The 14,955-nt window shown below is 37.8% G+C and overlaps 1 protein-coding gene across 8 annotated transcripts; it reads right to left on the bottom strand.

Annotated features, from left to right (window-relative positions):
* Positions 1–3,077: 3,077 nt before the first annotated feature.
* On the bottom strand, positions 3,078–14,599 carry LOC149567496 (DNA N(6)-methyladenine demethylase ALKBH1C-like). 8 transcript variants are annotated; one of them, XM_089820703.1, is made up of 4 exons: positions 12,687–14,599; positions 3,733–4,942; positions 3,434–3,621; positions 3,078–3,320 (listed from the first exon to the last, which is right to left on the bottom strand). In XM_089820703.1, exon 1 carries the CDS (start codon positions 13,865–13,867, stop codon positions 12,707–12,709), a length of 1,161 nt encoding a protein of 386 aa, XP_089676829.1. In that variant the 5' UTR covers positions 13,868–14,599; the 3' UTR covers positions 3,078–3,320; positions 3,434–3,621; positions 3,733–4,942; positions 12,687–12,706. The 8 variants fall into 8 exon arrangements, 6 of the variants coding, with proteins under 6 accessions (XP_089676829.1, XP_089676830.1, XP_089676825.1 ...); XM_089820704.1 differs by having other exon boundaries at positions 3,434–3,608; XM_089820699.1 differs by having other exon boundaries at positions 3,434–4,942; positions 12,687–14,014; positions 14,121–14,599.
* Between the last annotated feature and the right edge of the window lie 356 nt (positions 14,600–14,955).

Here is a 14,955-nt window from a genome sequence, read left to right as displayed (position 1 = left end):
TTCTTCAAATGGTTGACTCTAGTAGAACTAGGGAGGGGGAATCTTGGCCATAGGATCAACTAGCACGAATTTAGAGTTGTTTAGCTCCACAATGAGGGATTGGGTCAAGCTTGCTTGGGGAGAAACATTTGGGTAGAAGCTTTAAAGATGCAAAATAAGGCCTTGGTGCAAGTGGGCACTCTTGGTTCTTGAATTTAGTAGCAGATTGAGATAGGGAGGAAGAAATCCAAAAGAGAAAATTGAATTTATAATCCCTACAAAAATCACTCAACATAGGAAAGGGAGGGGACTAAAGTATTTTGAATCTAACTTCAAGTGCTATGAACTTCATGAGAATGATAGAAACCTCCTTCCATTCTCTAGAAAGCTCTAACCTAGAGAAATTATTTTCCAACTAAGGAACGTTCTCCCTTGGGTCAAGGAATTGTTTCATGTTAGTTTTGTATGCCCTTTAAAATTGTAATGCATTTATGTCCCTCCCCAAGAAGACTTATAATCACAACTATGGTTTCCATAGAAACTACAAATGACACACCCCCAATTCAAACTTTTCCATCATCACAAGACTGCAAATTTTTCTAACAAGGATTGTAACCATTTATCCCAACCACATACCATTCAATATAGCCATGTTGAATGATTTTGCACACCATTAAGTTATTTTAAAACTCCTCACAAGAATCAAGATCAAATTGATTTAGCTCTCAATCCATGTTGTAGACAAAGTACCCATCAAATGAAGAAACACTTAACAAATTGGGAGACCATAACAAGGATAGAAGAGAACCCAAATCTCAAACCCCAAGGAGCATAAACAACTTTTCTTGTCATTAAAATTAACTACTAGTGTCACTATTGGCAAGCTTGGCAATATCCTTCCAAATCTCCAAATTAGCCACCTCAAGGTCTTAAATGTCATTCCAGATAATAATTGTTTCAGTGAACCAACCCTACATTGGCAACATATCAATAACACCATTTCCCTCCCTATAGATGTGCTAGCATCTAAAAGCCTCCAAAGTGACAAGAAGATTTTTTATTTTCTTCCAGTGATGTCAATTGTTTCCCATCCTAGAGTACACTTGCCTAACAACATCAGGATGACATTTATGGCATCACCCTCTATTATTATTTTCCTATATCTCCTCATGGCAACCAACATGATCCACGGTAAGCCTTCTTCCATGTAGGTTGCCTGCAAGCCAAGGTTGACAAAAAAAGCAACCAACATGGCACCCAACATATCTCTTATGAGACCACCCCGTTTCACCTGACCCTGATTACCCTGGGAAGAGTCATCAAATTTTATTTTGACCCAACTATGATTAGGGGAGGCTCATGAACAAAGTATTTATAATACCATGACCAATTGGTTTACCATCCTCCCATATCTCCATTAATTTTAAACATATGCAAGAAAAATTAAGTGCATACATGCTAAAAATATATGCATCAAAGGAAAAGGTAAGGTCAACAAGTTTATAGCATTGTCAAAATCTAGATAAAGTGTATTCGTTTAGAAATTTCCTTTCATATATTATCCACGTTGGTGAGTTTAAGACTTGGTTTAAAGTTCTCCAAAGATGCAATATCATGTTCTCATTTTCTAGATCCACAATATAATAATGAAGAACCTAAAATAAAAAATCAAGCTATAACCTTGAACTACAACTATAGTATGATATGTGCAAAATACCATGTTCATCACTTTGTAAATCTTTAATCATTATGATCAAAATTGGCACATTAAGGTCCTTTTCTCAATGACATCTATAAATTGTTGTAACCATCTTTACTCGTGATCCCAATGAAACTAATTGTTGATGCAACAAAAATCAATAGGTACTAGCTTATTGATATCATTCATAAATAATCTTAACCTACACAATTTGAATAGATTCTATCTCAATCTTATGTCACATATCACCTGCACATACATTGTGTTTGATTAAGTAAAACAAGTTTTAATATCAATAGGTCTTAATGAAACTAATTTATGCCCTGCAACAAAAATTGATAGGTACTAGCTTATTGATATCATTCATAAATAATCTTAACCTACACAATTTTAATAGATTCTATCTCAATCTTATCTCACATTTCACTTGTGCATACATTGTTTATGAGATTGATATCTCTCTAAAAAAAATGGCTTAAATATCTCACATATTAATATCCTTTATAATTGCATTAACACTGCAACAAATCCCTATCAAAATATATTGTAGTAAAAAATTATTTAACTTGAAATGATGTCCACTCCTACAAATCCTTTATCAACTCTACTATTAATACTACGAAAAAGCAACGATCTTGCCTTTGACTTTGTTGGGCTCCCAAGTAGAAAAGTTGTCTTGTAGTTTCACGGCTGGCTTAAACATCACACAGTGATGAGTCATTCCCAAAGTGTTAAATGGCGAAAGTTGACTAATTTATCTCAAGCTTAATCTACTCAGTATGTGATGTTTAAGATCTGTCATAATTTCATTTGCACTTGGGCTTTGACATCCATGGAAGATACTAAGAGATACCATTTCTTCTTTGTCCCAAACGATTTTTCATGTTTCCTGAAGAAACAAAGGCAAGGATATTATTGTCGCTGGAGCCACATTTGTTACTGAACCAGCAACTAGGCCAGAATTTGACTATTGTTTTATTTATTTGTTTATCATTTATGACCCCAGTAAACTGGACTTGTCACCAGCCTTGTATGTCCTTCTACATTGTATATTCCTGCAAACATGTCTACAAGGGCATCTAACAAAACTTTTATGTGTTGATAAAGATTGTAGAATTTGGCTTTATACCTGCCAGTTGAAAATATCTTGAAGTCTTTTCAACAGATACATTATGTGCTTATCCTTCCTTGAGGCATTCTATCCCTTTCTTGGTACTGTTTTATTTATATTGTCTTTCTTTAAACCTTCGTTTAGGTTATAATCACTTCACTAGTGGTATGTGACATTATACTTGTATCAGTTTCTCAAACTAGCGCAACTTGTGGGGAGGAAAAATCATTTCAAACAGTCTAAATTATGTAGGAATGAAACTAAAATTGAAAAGTATGAAGACATGAGTGATTATAAATATTTGATCCCCATTTTTAGACGATTTCCTATTTAATAAAGAGGTGCAAACTTGAAGCTTCAGCATTCATTCTATAATGCTTTCCATCTGCGATTCTAAATTGAAGACTGAAAAAAAGGCCAGGTTCTAATTGCTTCCATAGCCTACATTCCCAATTACTTATTAATGTAAATTGCTCCTCCTACTTCACATTGTTTCTCCTTGCTTTCAATTTTCAATGTTGTGTATTGATCCTGCAACATGAAAAAACATGATATTTAGCCCTGATATTTTCCACCTATCCGAAATCCATACATTTCAGAATTTTCACTAATTTCGGTTTTAACATCCTCGAAATTTTGCTTACTTCCAATTCTGCAGGATGCTATCAAGCAGCATTTGCATTCTGGTTGGTTACACCATTTTTAAGAGAGTTACTCATGCCTCTGCTCCAATATTTCCTGGTACATTTGGGTACTTTCGTTAACATGCACCTCAGCTCACCTTCATCATTGTGCCTCTGTTGCCAAACTCCTCTATATCTGGTGATTTGTCCTTGTGGATTCAAGAATCATAAGTGAAAATTAATTGAGTGTGCAAATAGAATAGTACTTTGTTTTAATTGGTACGACATTATTCTGCTTATGTAGACAACAAATAACTGACCAAGAAAATCAGTCTTGGAGAATTGCACATTTCAATCTTTACTGAACATATCTGTATGCCTTATCGACATTGACAGCCAAAAGATTGACCTTACGATATCTGTATTGCATATAAATTGCTATTGCCACCCAGCCCTCAACCTTCGAGAAACAACAATTGCAATGGTTAGTAAAAACTATTGACAACACTGAGATAGAAATTAGTATGTTGTATTCAACTTGTTGCAGACAGGTTGAAATGGATATTTGTTTATTCATATGATATTTCTACAAGCCAAGTTAGTTTTATTATTGCCCGAACTCTTCATAGACAAGATTGAAGAATGCACAATTTAATTGAAACAAATAATGAAAGAAAGTTTAAAAGCATTCACAGAATTCAGTAAGATGAAACTAAGTATCATTGAATGAGAGATGATTAAGTAATTGTTATTTAAATGATTAGGTTATTGTTGAATAAATGATTGATGAGTGATGATGTCATGAATTCCAGTTTAAAACATTGGTGAATGATGATTGATGAATGTTAATTTGATGGAGAGATGCTCGATTGCTAAATTATTTTCTTGATCTTGTTGATTGTTTGTTTGCTTGATTTCATGAGTGACTGATTGTTGATGGATGAAGGATCTATTTTGATGGATACACGATTGATGACTGATAAGAGCAATGTTGAAATGGATATTTGTATATTGATATTATATGTCTACAAGCTAAGTTAGTTTTATAATTGCCCGAAGTCTTCATAGACAATATTGAAGAATGGACACTTTAAATTGGAAAAAAACAGAGTCAGACAAACACTCAAAATATGATGAAAGAAAGTTTAAAAGCATTCTCTGGATTCAATAAAATTAAACAAAGTATGATTGAGTGAGCGGTGATTAAGTAATTGTTGATTAAAGATTAAGTGATTGTAGATTAAATGATAGACGAGTGATTATATGATGAATTCCAGCTTAATACATTGGTGAATGATGATTGATGAATGCTAATTTGTTGGAGAGATGCCTGAATGCTGAATTGTTTTCTTCATCTTGCTGATTGTTTATTTACTTGATTTCATGAGTGACTGATTGATGGATGAAGGATCTATTTTGATGGATTCATGTTTGATGACTGATAAGATCAATGTTCTTCTTTTGCCAAAGAGGTGTGCCTTGCCTCATGAATGAATATTTGCATACTCGACGCAGATAAAGCCCTCTGCCCTGCAAGTCAGTTTTAACAAAGTTCTGAGAACAAAATGAAAAAACAAGAAAATAGTTCAACAGAATTCAGAAATTTCTTTGTATCTCCATCTCTTCAATTCAGCATACCAAAATTAATATAGAGCAAAAACAGTGTTAAAAAAAACTTCTTCAACTCCTTTCCTAAATCTGAAACTCCTAAGCCAAGAAAAACCCTATTAATAACTATAGCCCCATTTTACCACTAAACATTACAGCACACGAAATGTAGGATCAACAACTCAGAAAAAGGAAGCAACATAAAATAAACTGAAAATAGAGAGAGCAAAGAAACACCTCCCTGCAGAAAACTGACCTCAGAAGTCAGCCTGATAAGCCTTTAGTTACATATTTACTGGTGTCTGGAATGCTTGAGACTAGTGTAATTTTCTTCTGCAATTGCAAACCCTATTCATCATCATGAGGTACTAAACAGAGGAGAGTCCAAATATGAATTATGTAATGTCCCCAATATTATTAAATAATAATATTTTGTTATGTGGCCGAGAATCAATGATTTTAATCTCTCGAGCCCACTCTTTATTTTTAGTACTTGTTGGCTTATTGCCATTTTGTAGTCCTTCGGGAAGTTTCCCTGAAGACCTTTATAAGGCCTTCTTGTAAGTTGTTTTAGGGATGCAATTAGGATTATTTTCTTTGTACTGCGAATTCCTGTTGGAGTTCTCTATTGTTCGCCACTTCAAAAGTGAAAGATCTTCCCTACTTGGCTTCCCGGTTTTGGTGGGATTCAACCCTCACCCTATTCCATTGCCTGTAATACTTCACTCGGATTTGACAAATCGGAGCACCATCTTTGTTTGTGAGTGTTAATTGGAGAATATCGGTACTAAATATCTATTCATGCTCGGCATTTATTTGATGGAGCTGTGTTCTACTATTATTTGCATATGAGTTTGCATACTCTTTCCAATTTCTGTATAATACTCGGCATACTCCTCCATCTGTACTCCTCCCTCCATCTCCCATACTACCTCCCTCCATCTGTACTCCATCCATCCATACTTCCCCCAATGTTTGTCATACTACCTCCTTCCATCCGTACTCCTCCCTCCGTCCGTACCACCCCCTCCATCCGCCATGCTACCCCCTCCATTTGTACTCCTCCCTCCATCTGTCATTCGTACTACCCCCCTTCATACTCCTCCATACACTTCCATATTCCGTATTTCATATTCCATACATTTCCATTCCTTTCGTACTTCAATTTTGATCTTCCACTACCAACCACCGTACTAGGGTCCTTTTCATTGTACGTATGCCACAGTTCATATATCCCTCCTCCATATTCACAAAAAGTTTGACATACGGACTTGTATCCAAGTGAAGTGCTGCAAACTTGATTGCCTCTTCTTCAGGCATGTGGTTGAGCTGGAAGTGTGTATCAGCCTTTTGAACCCATGCGTGTGCTGCTGTATACACCGATCCACCACCTCTTTGTTCGGACAAGAGACATTACAGTGGTATCAAAGCAGGTGATCTTGCCAGCCTGTCGGTGACATTGGATGTCATCAAGATCCTGATCAGTAGGAAGAATGGTTGAATCAAGCACTGAGATGATGCAACTTCTAAGGGAGCTGACAAGAGGACAACAACAACTCAGTGAAGCCTTGTTAAATGGACAACAACAGCTCAATGAAGCCTTGTTAAATGGACAACAGCAGCTCAGTGAGACTTGGCGAAGGGGCAAGATCAAATTGGTGAGACCCTCTGGCTTTTGGCACAAGGAAGGTCAAATGGAAGACACAATGGGCATGGTGATAATTCTGTCAATGAAAGGCTTCACACAGAGCAATCCCACACACGACCAATGATGCCGACATTTCCCCAACAGTTGGAAACAATCTAGGGAACAAAAGCATACTTTCCTTGAGATGCAAGATCAATTCCATCAAGACTAGTTTGATGTCGGATTTAGTGTAGAATTTTCCTTCAAGGATTATGTGGATTTGCGGATGAGATATTCTAGGAGGCAGGGCAATTACAATGATGACATTAGACAAAAGATTGGAAAGATAAACTTATCATGCTTTGATGGATCGAAGTATACATCAGCATGAGCATGGGTTCAAAAGGTTGATACATACTTCCAGCTCAACCCCATGCCTGAAGAAGAGGCAATCAAGTTTGCAGCACTTCACTTGGAGGGAATTGCCCATGAATGGTGGTACTATGGGATGGTCACCCTACATCATGATCGAATCACTTCATATGCCGATTTCACGGAGAGACTTATTGACTGCTTTGACGGAAGGGATCCAGAGCTCAACTTCAAGGAGTTGGCACAACTAAAGCAAGCTAGAGCAGTAGAGAGCTACATTACAGAATTTCAGAGGCTATCACTACCAATGACAGATATTTCAGAGAGAAGACTTGTTGTTTTATTAATGGATGGGTTGACCGAACCCTTAAAGGGTTGGGTGAAGGGTTTTAACCTTGACACACTTGTGGCAGCAATCAAGAAGGCACGGGACATGGCAACATCCACTTCTTCTTCTAAACGTTATTCACATGCTAGGCCACCCATCGCTCTGAAGGAGAAAGACAACAAGCCCCCTTTAAAGAAGCAGTCAATAGATGAAGCTACAAGACAAGATTTGAGGAGGAGGAAGCTATGTTTTAATTATAAGGAATCATGGGAACTAGGGCACCAATGCTTAGGGAAGGGAAAGATCCATTACATAGAGGTGATGTCAGACAGTGAAGAGGAAGAGGAACTAGAAGTCAAAGAAGATGATCAACAAATTGCGAAAAAGGGTAACATAAATCATGCAGAGAGGATTGCTGCACTAGTACGTCGAGGAGGAACCATTGCTCTTGCGAGCACTTTGAGATGTACTATTTTTCGGGTATGAGGAACTCTCTAAGGACAACGGGTCATAGTCATGTTGGATAGTGAAGCCACACTTAATTTCATTAATTCATCACTTGTGAAATGAAGAGGTTTAACTACAGGGACACATGTGGGATTCCAAGTCAAGGTAGTAGAAGGAAACCTCTTATCATGTACCCATTTGGTCCCACAACTTAGCATTACCATGGGAAACCACACAATGACCGAAGATTTCTTTGTAGTAGATCTAGATGACATGGAAGTCATTCTTGGCATACAGTGGATGGAAACTTTGGACGAGTACACACAAAGCTTCAAGCAAATGGAGTTTTCATTCGAAGTGGATGGAAAGAAGGTGGTCCTCAGGGGAATGTCAAATGGAGGGCCGAAGGAAATCCCAGCTCAACAGATGGAAGCCATTCTTCAACATGATGACATTGTTTGGGCAGCACAATGTTTGATATCAACAAAACTGATGAAAGGACAACAGACCGACCACTAGGATGATGAGCTTCACATAGTGTTAAATTAGCATAGTACAATCTTCGTCAACATCCCTTCGGGCATCCCTCCACACAAAGGATTTGAGCACAACATTGAGTTGGAGGAAGGAGCCAAACCCGTCATCACTACACCCTACCACCATCCTAAAAGGTTTAAGGATGAGATAGAAAAAACGATCCAAGAACTCCTAGAGAAAGGATGGATTAGGCCTAGTTCCAATCCCTTTGCATCATCAGTAGTTCTGGTTGAGAAGAAGGATGGAACCCTCCAAATGTGTGTGGACTATCGTGCACTGAACAAGAAAACTATTAAAAATAGGTACCTCATTCCTAGGATCGACACACTATTGGATGAGTTACATGGTGTACTCTATTTTTCCAAAATAGATCTTCATTCGAGATACCATCAGATCTGCATGAGGGATAAAGATGTGGAGAAGACCGCCTTCCATTGCCACTACGGACATTATGTGTTCCTAGTTATGCCATTTGGTGTAACCAATGCTCCAACTACTTTCCAGTCATGCATGAACCATATCTTCAACAAGCAACTGCGAAAGTACCTATTGGTATTTTGATGACATACTTATTTACAATAAGACATGGGAGGAACATTTGAGGCATTTGGATGAAGTACTCGGAATTATGGAGTCACAATCACTGTTTTCCAAGAGGTCTAAATGCGAGTTTGGAATGACACAGATATTGTATCTAGGGCATATAATCAGTGCTCAAGGGGTTCACGTACACCAAGAAAAGATTCAAGCCATCTTGGATTGGCCACCTCCCAAGACTCTCTCTAATCTACATGGATTCCTTGGATTGTGCAGTTATTATAGAAGGTTCGTGAAGGGTTTCTCACAACTTAGTGCATCACTGACAAACCTAACAAAAAAAGGATCTTTTCATTGGGATATGAAGGCACAACACACTTTTGACAAGTTGAAGGAAGTCATGAGTTCGTGCCCAGTGTTGCACTACACGATTTCGATCTGCACTTCATCTTGGAGTGTGATGCTTTAAGAGAAGGTATTGGGGCGGTGTTGATGCAAAATCGTCACCCCATTGCATTAGAGAGTCGAAAACTCTCAGAAGTAGAACGACTATACTCCATCTATGATAAAGAGATGCTCGCAATAATGCATGCAATAACAAAGTTTCGGCAGTATCTTGTTGGAGCAAAATTTGTGGTGCGGATAGATCACAACAGCCTGAGATATTTTTTAGAGCAAAAAGATTTAAATGAATGACAACAGAAGTGGGTGAACAAAATCCAAGCTTTTGACTTTGATATTGAGTATGTGAAGGGAAAACATAATGTATTGGTTGATGCTCTATCAAGAAGGCCTACAATATGCTCATTGTCTGAAATTTCAGCAGATTGGAAGGAACACCTATTGGTTGAATACTCCAAGAACATATTTGCCTACCAGTTGATGGATGGTCAAATACAAGATGATAGGTATAAGGTGGTAGATGATATTATCTACTACAAGGGCAGGATTTATCTTGTGCCCGAGTCCAAAATGAAGGAAAGAATTATGAAGGAGGTGTACGATTCACTGTTGGTTGGACACCCAAGATACCTGAAAACCTACAAGCAAATCGAAGAACATTTTGCATGGAAGGGCCTCAAGAATGACGTCTTACAATATGTACAGGAATGCTCTACCTGTCAGCAAAACAAATCTGAGCACACCCTACCTGTGGGACTTCTCCAACCATTGCCAATCCCTAATCAAAAATGGGAAAGTATTTCAATAGATTCCATCACTGGGCTACCCAAAGTTCAGGGGAAGGGTTGCATTTTTGTCATGGTTGATCGTTTGACCAAGTATGCCCATTTCTTTTCCATTTCCACCAGGTACCAAGCATCATAAGTGGCCGAGTTGTTCTTCCATGAGGTTTTCCATTTACATGGTCTCCCATGAAATATAGTAAGTGATAGAGATAGTTGTTTCCTTAGCATTTTATGGATGGAGTTATTTAGGCTAGCGAGAACGGAGTTGTCACCAAGTATGAGCTACCATCCACAATCAGATGGACAAACGGAGATTGTGAACAAATGGTTGGAGGGCTATATGAGGAATTATGTTTCAGCACAACAGAAGGCATGGGTGCATTCATTGCATCTAGGTGAGCATTGTTACAACACTACCTATCACATGTCAATAGGCATGCCACCCTTCAAAACATTGTATGGTTATGAACCTTCATCATTCATGGATTTGGCATTGGGAGATAGTCGTGCACCGAGGGCTAAATATTGGCTACAGGAGAGTTTAGATATCATGAGATCTCTCAAGGAAAATCTACAAAGGGCTCAAAATCAACAGAAGATATTTGCAGACCGACATCGAATTGAGAGAAGTTTTGAGGTGGGTGATCTGGTATACCTTCGACTTCAACCATATAAATAATCCTCCCTAAAGTCGTCTGATAAAGAGAAACTAAAATTGCGCTTCTACGGACCATACAGAGTGGTTCGAAAGGTAGGAGAAGTTGCCTACGAATTAGTGCTTCCTGAAGGGAGTCAAATCCACAATGTTTTTCACGTGTCATCACTGAAGAAGGCTATTGGACAGCATGTCACAGTGTCGAAGGAATTGCCTCCCATTGATGAAGAAGGGAAATTAATTTTAGAGCCAACAGAGATCATAGATGTCCGAGAGAAGAAGCTCAGGTCCCGTGCTCAAGGAGTTTCTTGTGCGATGGAAGGATCTTCATGTCGAGGATGCCACCTAGGAAGGCGAGCAAATTCTAGAGCATCCAAGTTTGCAATTGCTTGAGGGCAAGCAATTTTTGGGCGCGGAGGATTGTAATGTCCCCAATATTATTAAATAATAATATTTTGTTATGTGGTCGAGAATCAATGTTTTTAATCTCTCGAGCCCACTCTTTATTTTTAGTACTTGTTGACTTATTGCCATTTTGTAATCCTTCAAGAAGTTTCCCTGAAGCCCTTTATAAGGCCTTCTTGTAAGTTTTTTTAGGGATGCGATTGGGATTTTTTTTTGTACTGCAAATTCCTGTTGGAGTTCTCTATTGTTCACCATTTCGGAAGTGAGCGATCTTCCCTACTTGGCTTTCTAGTTTCGGTGGGATTGAACCCTCACCCTATTCTGTTGCCTGTAATACTTCACTCGGATTTGACAAATCGAAGCACCATCTTTGTTTGTGAGTGTTAATTGGAGAATATCGATACTCGATATCTATTCATGCTTGGCATTTATTTGATGGAGTTGTGTTCTAATATTATTTGCATATGAGTTTGTATGCTCTTTCCAATTTCTATATAATACCTGGCGTACTCCTCCATCCGTACTCCTCCCTCCATCTACCGTACTACCTCCCTCCCTCCATCTATACTTCCTCCAACATATGTCGTACTACCTCCTTCCATCCGTACTCCTCCCTCCATCCGCACCTCCCCCTCCATCCACCGTACTACCCCCTCCATTTGTACTCCTCCCTCCATCCGTCATTCGTACTACCCCCTCTGTACTCTATACACTTCCATATTCCGCATTTCATGTTCCATACATTTCCATTCCCTTCATACTTCAATTTTGATCTTCCACTACCAACCACCGTACTAGGGTCCTTTTCACTGTGCGTGCGCCATAGTTCATATATCCCTCCATCTTCAGAAAAAGTTTGACGTACAAACTTGTATCCACTAGCTCTTTGTCCGGACAAGGGACATTACAAATTAGACATCATGTAGTCGATTTGGAATTAGAGATCATCTTACACAGGGCAGGCAGACATGCAAACAACTTACTTGATGCTAAAAAAAAGTTTGCACAATCAAATCCAGAAGTTCTTGCAAATAATTATCATGGATTGTGGAAATCTGTTCTCATTTACTTGCAATTCAATGTGTCTTAATATCTATATGTAATGCACTACATCTGTCTGCTATGTCCTCGATAACCTTTCAGGTGCATAAAGAATTTTGAAAACTATAAATCCCTCCTCAGAAGAACATTACAAAACAATTTCAATTTTGCCTATTGCACGATTTATGACTTTTCTTGATTTCAGTAATCAGAAATTGGAAAATTTATTCAGGAAACTATCTTGGACCCAGTGACAATTAGATGGTGATAATTTACATTAAGTGGCTAATTTAAGTTTTATGTTGCACTGTTTGCAATGCAAACAATCCCTTCTGTAGGCAGGACTAATAATTGAGATTAGAAAACCAATGAACTGAAAGTGAATCATTTTAACATATCAAATCTACATAGCTGAAGCCCATGCCATTTAAAAAGAATAATCAATTAATTGATTTGATTTTTCACATCTTGATCTTTTCCCATTAAGATGACAAATAGGTACTCCATTTCTTTAAGGTGGGCAATCATACCTAAAATAAGCATTCTTCTGTCATATAGATATCTGCCTGAAAGTGAGATTTAGTCGGCCTGGGCACAATGAAGTCCTTTGAGTAAGCCAGTGGGGAGCAGTGCAAGGGAATATTTTAGAGACGCCATGGAAAACAAGCCTTGATTCTCCTCCAAAGATTAGAACATCTCCAGACTCCAACTTGATCTTATTAAGATTCTCAGTTTTCCTATCCTTTCCATAACAAAACTCTGCCGTGTCCCCAATACTAAATGATACCACAGGTAAACCTCTTTCGAGACTTTCTTTGCTTTCATCTTTGTCCTTATGTAGTCTTAATCTTCCACTCTCTTCATAGAAATTAACAATACAAACATCAGGGTATAGGCCAGGCAAAGCTTTTAACAACTCTTCTTGAGTTCTTATATTGGAGTCCATTGCGAGTTTATTGTGAGAATCTTCAATGGCCCTCTGAACCAAGGGAAAAAAATCTGAAGGAATAGGTGGAGGCTGTGCATTGTCATGTTCACGGATTTCTTCATATTTATATGTTTTATGATTCCAATTCATGCCAAGGCACATCATCCTCAAATACATATTTTTACCGTCATCAAAACTAGGTTGAAAAAATCCACCATTCCCAACACCAAGTTCTTGACATTTCTTAACTAATGCAACTTGTTCAGATTTCGTGAGCCATTTCTTTAGCAAAAACATACCAGGCATCAAGTTTTGAATCTCCTTGTAAGCCTCATTGGTCTGTCGAAGAGGGGATAATTCTTTTGGGGGACACAAGATAGGCACGCTGCAAATATCATATAATTCTTCATCTATTTCTGCTTTCCTGATTGTTACATCTGAAAGCCTGGTGTTGAAAGATTCATCATCTTGTTGTACACTTCCACTCCTAGAGTTTATCTCATCTGTAATTACATTCCTTGCATAACTTGAACCAGGGTCTATGTGCCCGGTAGAGCATGAACCAAGGTAATTATGGCTCTGATGATCACTAAGGTTATCACTTCTCTCACTATTTTTTTCAATACTCTCTGTCTCCTTGATCACATCTTTCTGATCGGCCTCTTCATGCCTAACCTTGTTTGTACAATCATTACAAGGCCTGTCAATATTTTTTTCAGAGAATATATGAGCACAATCTGGAAAATTCTTTATTGAGCTGTTCTTCCTATCATGCCCATCCATTTTGTGGTGCTGTGATAATGGCTCAAAAGGGCTTCTAACAATGAATTTGAAAGGGAAAATTTCTTGCGCTTCTATTTCAGAAGTATGGGATACAACTCACATTTTATAACCAATATCACGCAAGGGCCTGTCCGTAGGAAGTGGAAGCTTTTGAATTCGTCGGAATAAAACAAAACAACATAACAAAATTATTGATTAAAAATTAACTGAGGGCATTATTTTAGCATCTGACTAAATCTGTTTAGGTCCCTACCTGTTTACTCCTCAGAATCAGACAGACATAACGAGAACGGAAGTGTCTACATCCAATTCTTCTATAATATGGCTCTTCAACGTCTCCCGTCTGTGCAAATGTCAGAAGAAAATACCACAGCCAGCGATTTGTTCATCTTCTCTTACAATTTGCATCATTCATCTTTTGAAATTCCTCCTCCCACGTCACTGAGTTTTATGACGCTCTGAGATTTTGACCAAGAGTTGAGCAACCACTAAACAACTTCATAATTGCAATCATCGACGCACAAAACTTATTCAAAGGAATTCAAATTGACAGGGCGAATTCGTTGGACAGAACTTTCTTGGTGGGGTTTTGTTCATTCTTCCTATTTCTGATAAATTACAAACAATAGGTTTCAGATCAAAAGACCTTCGCTTTGCGATTAGCCTGATTATAAAAGTTATATCCCATTTCAATGAAATATAAGACTCAAATGATAGAGGCGGTAAGAAAAAATAAAGTGTTCTATGAGGTAAAGACGGAAAAGATCAAGTCGTCATCTATAAGGAGAAAGGAGAGGTTAGTCTATTGGAGCCTGGCATGCTATTGTTAGTGTGGCAATTAGAATGTTCTATTTATTATAATTTTAATTAATTAATTTTAGATTTAAATTTATTAATAATTATAATAAATATTATATTTTAGGTATTGCATAGACTTTGCTATTTGGTAAAGGTGGAAGAGTTTGGAGAGAGAGAGAGAGAGTCATATTGGTATGATATAAAAGGAATAGAAGTTTGGAGAGAGAGTTATAGTAGCGTCACATTAGGAGGAGTTTAAATATATCTATTGAATGAAAGATTAACGAATG

This window comes from Cupressus sempervirens, chromosome 3, assembly GCF_028749045.1.
Source record: "Cupressus sempervirens isolate cs-2001-9-10 chromosome 3, ASM2874904v1, whole genome shotgun sequence".
In the NCBI taxonomy this organism is placed as follows: Eukaryota; Viridiplantae; Streptophyta; class Pinopsida; order Cupressales; family Cupressaceae; genus Cupressus; species Cupressus sempervirens.
Note: the sequence above shows the minus strand (reverse complement) of the source record. Positions and strands in the feature narration are given on the sequence as shown.

Excerpts from the sequence above, each read along its gene's own strand:
- LOC149567496 (XM_089820703.1), bottom strand. The coding sequence starts at position 13,867 with ATGGATGGGCATGATAGGAAGAACAGCTCAATAAAGAATTTTCCAGAT.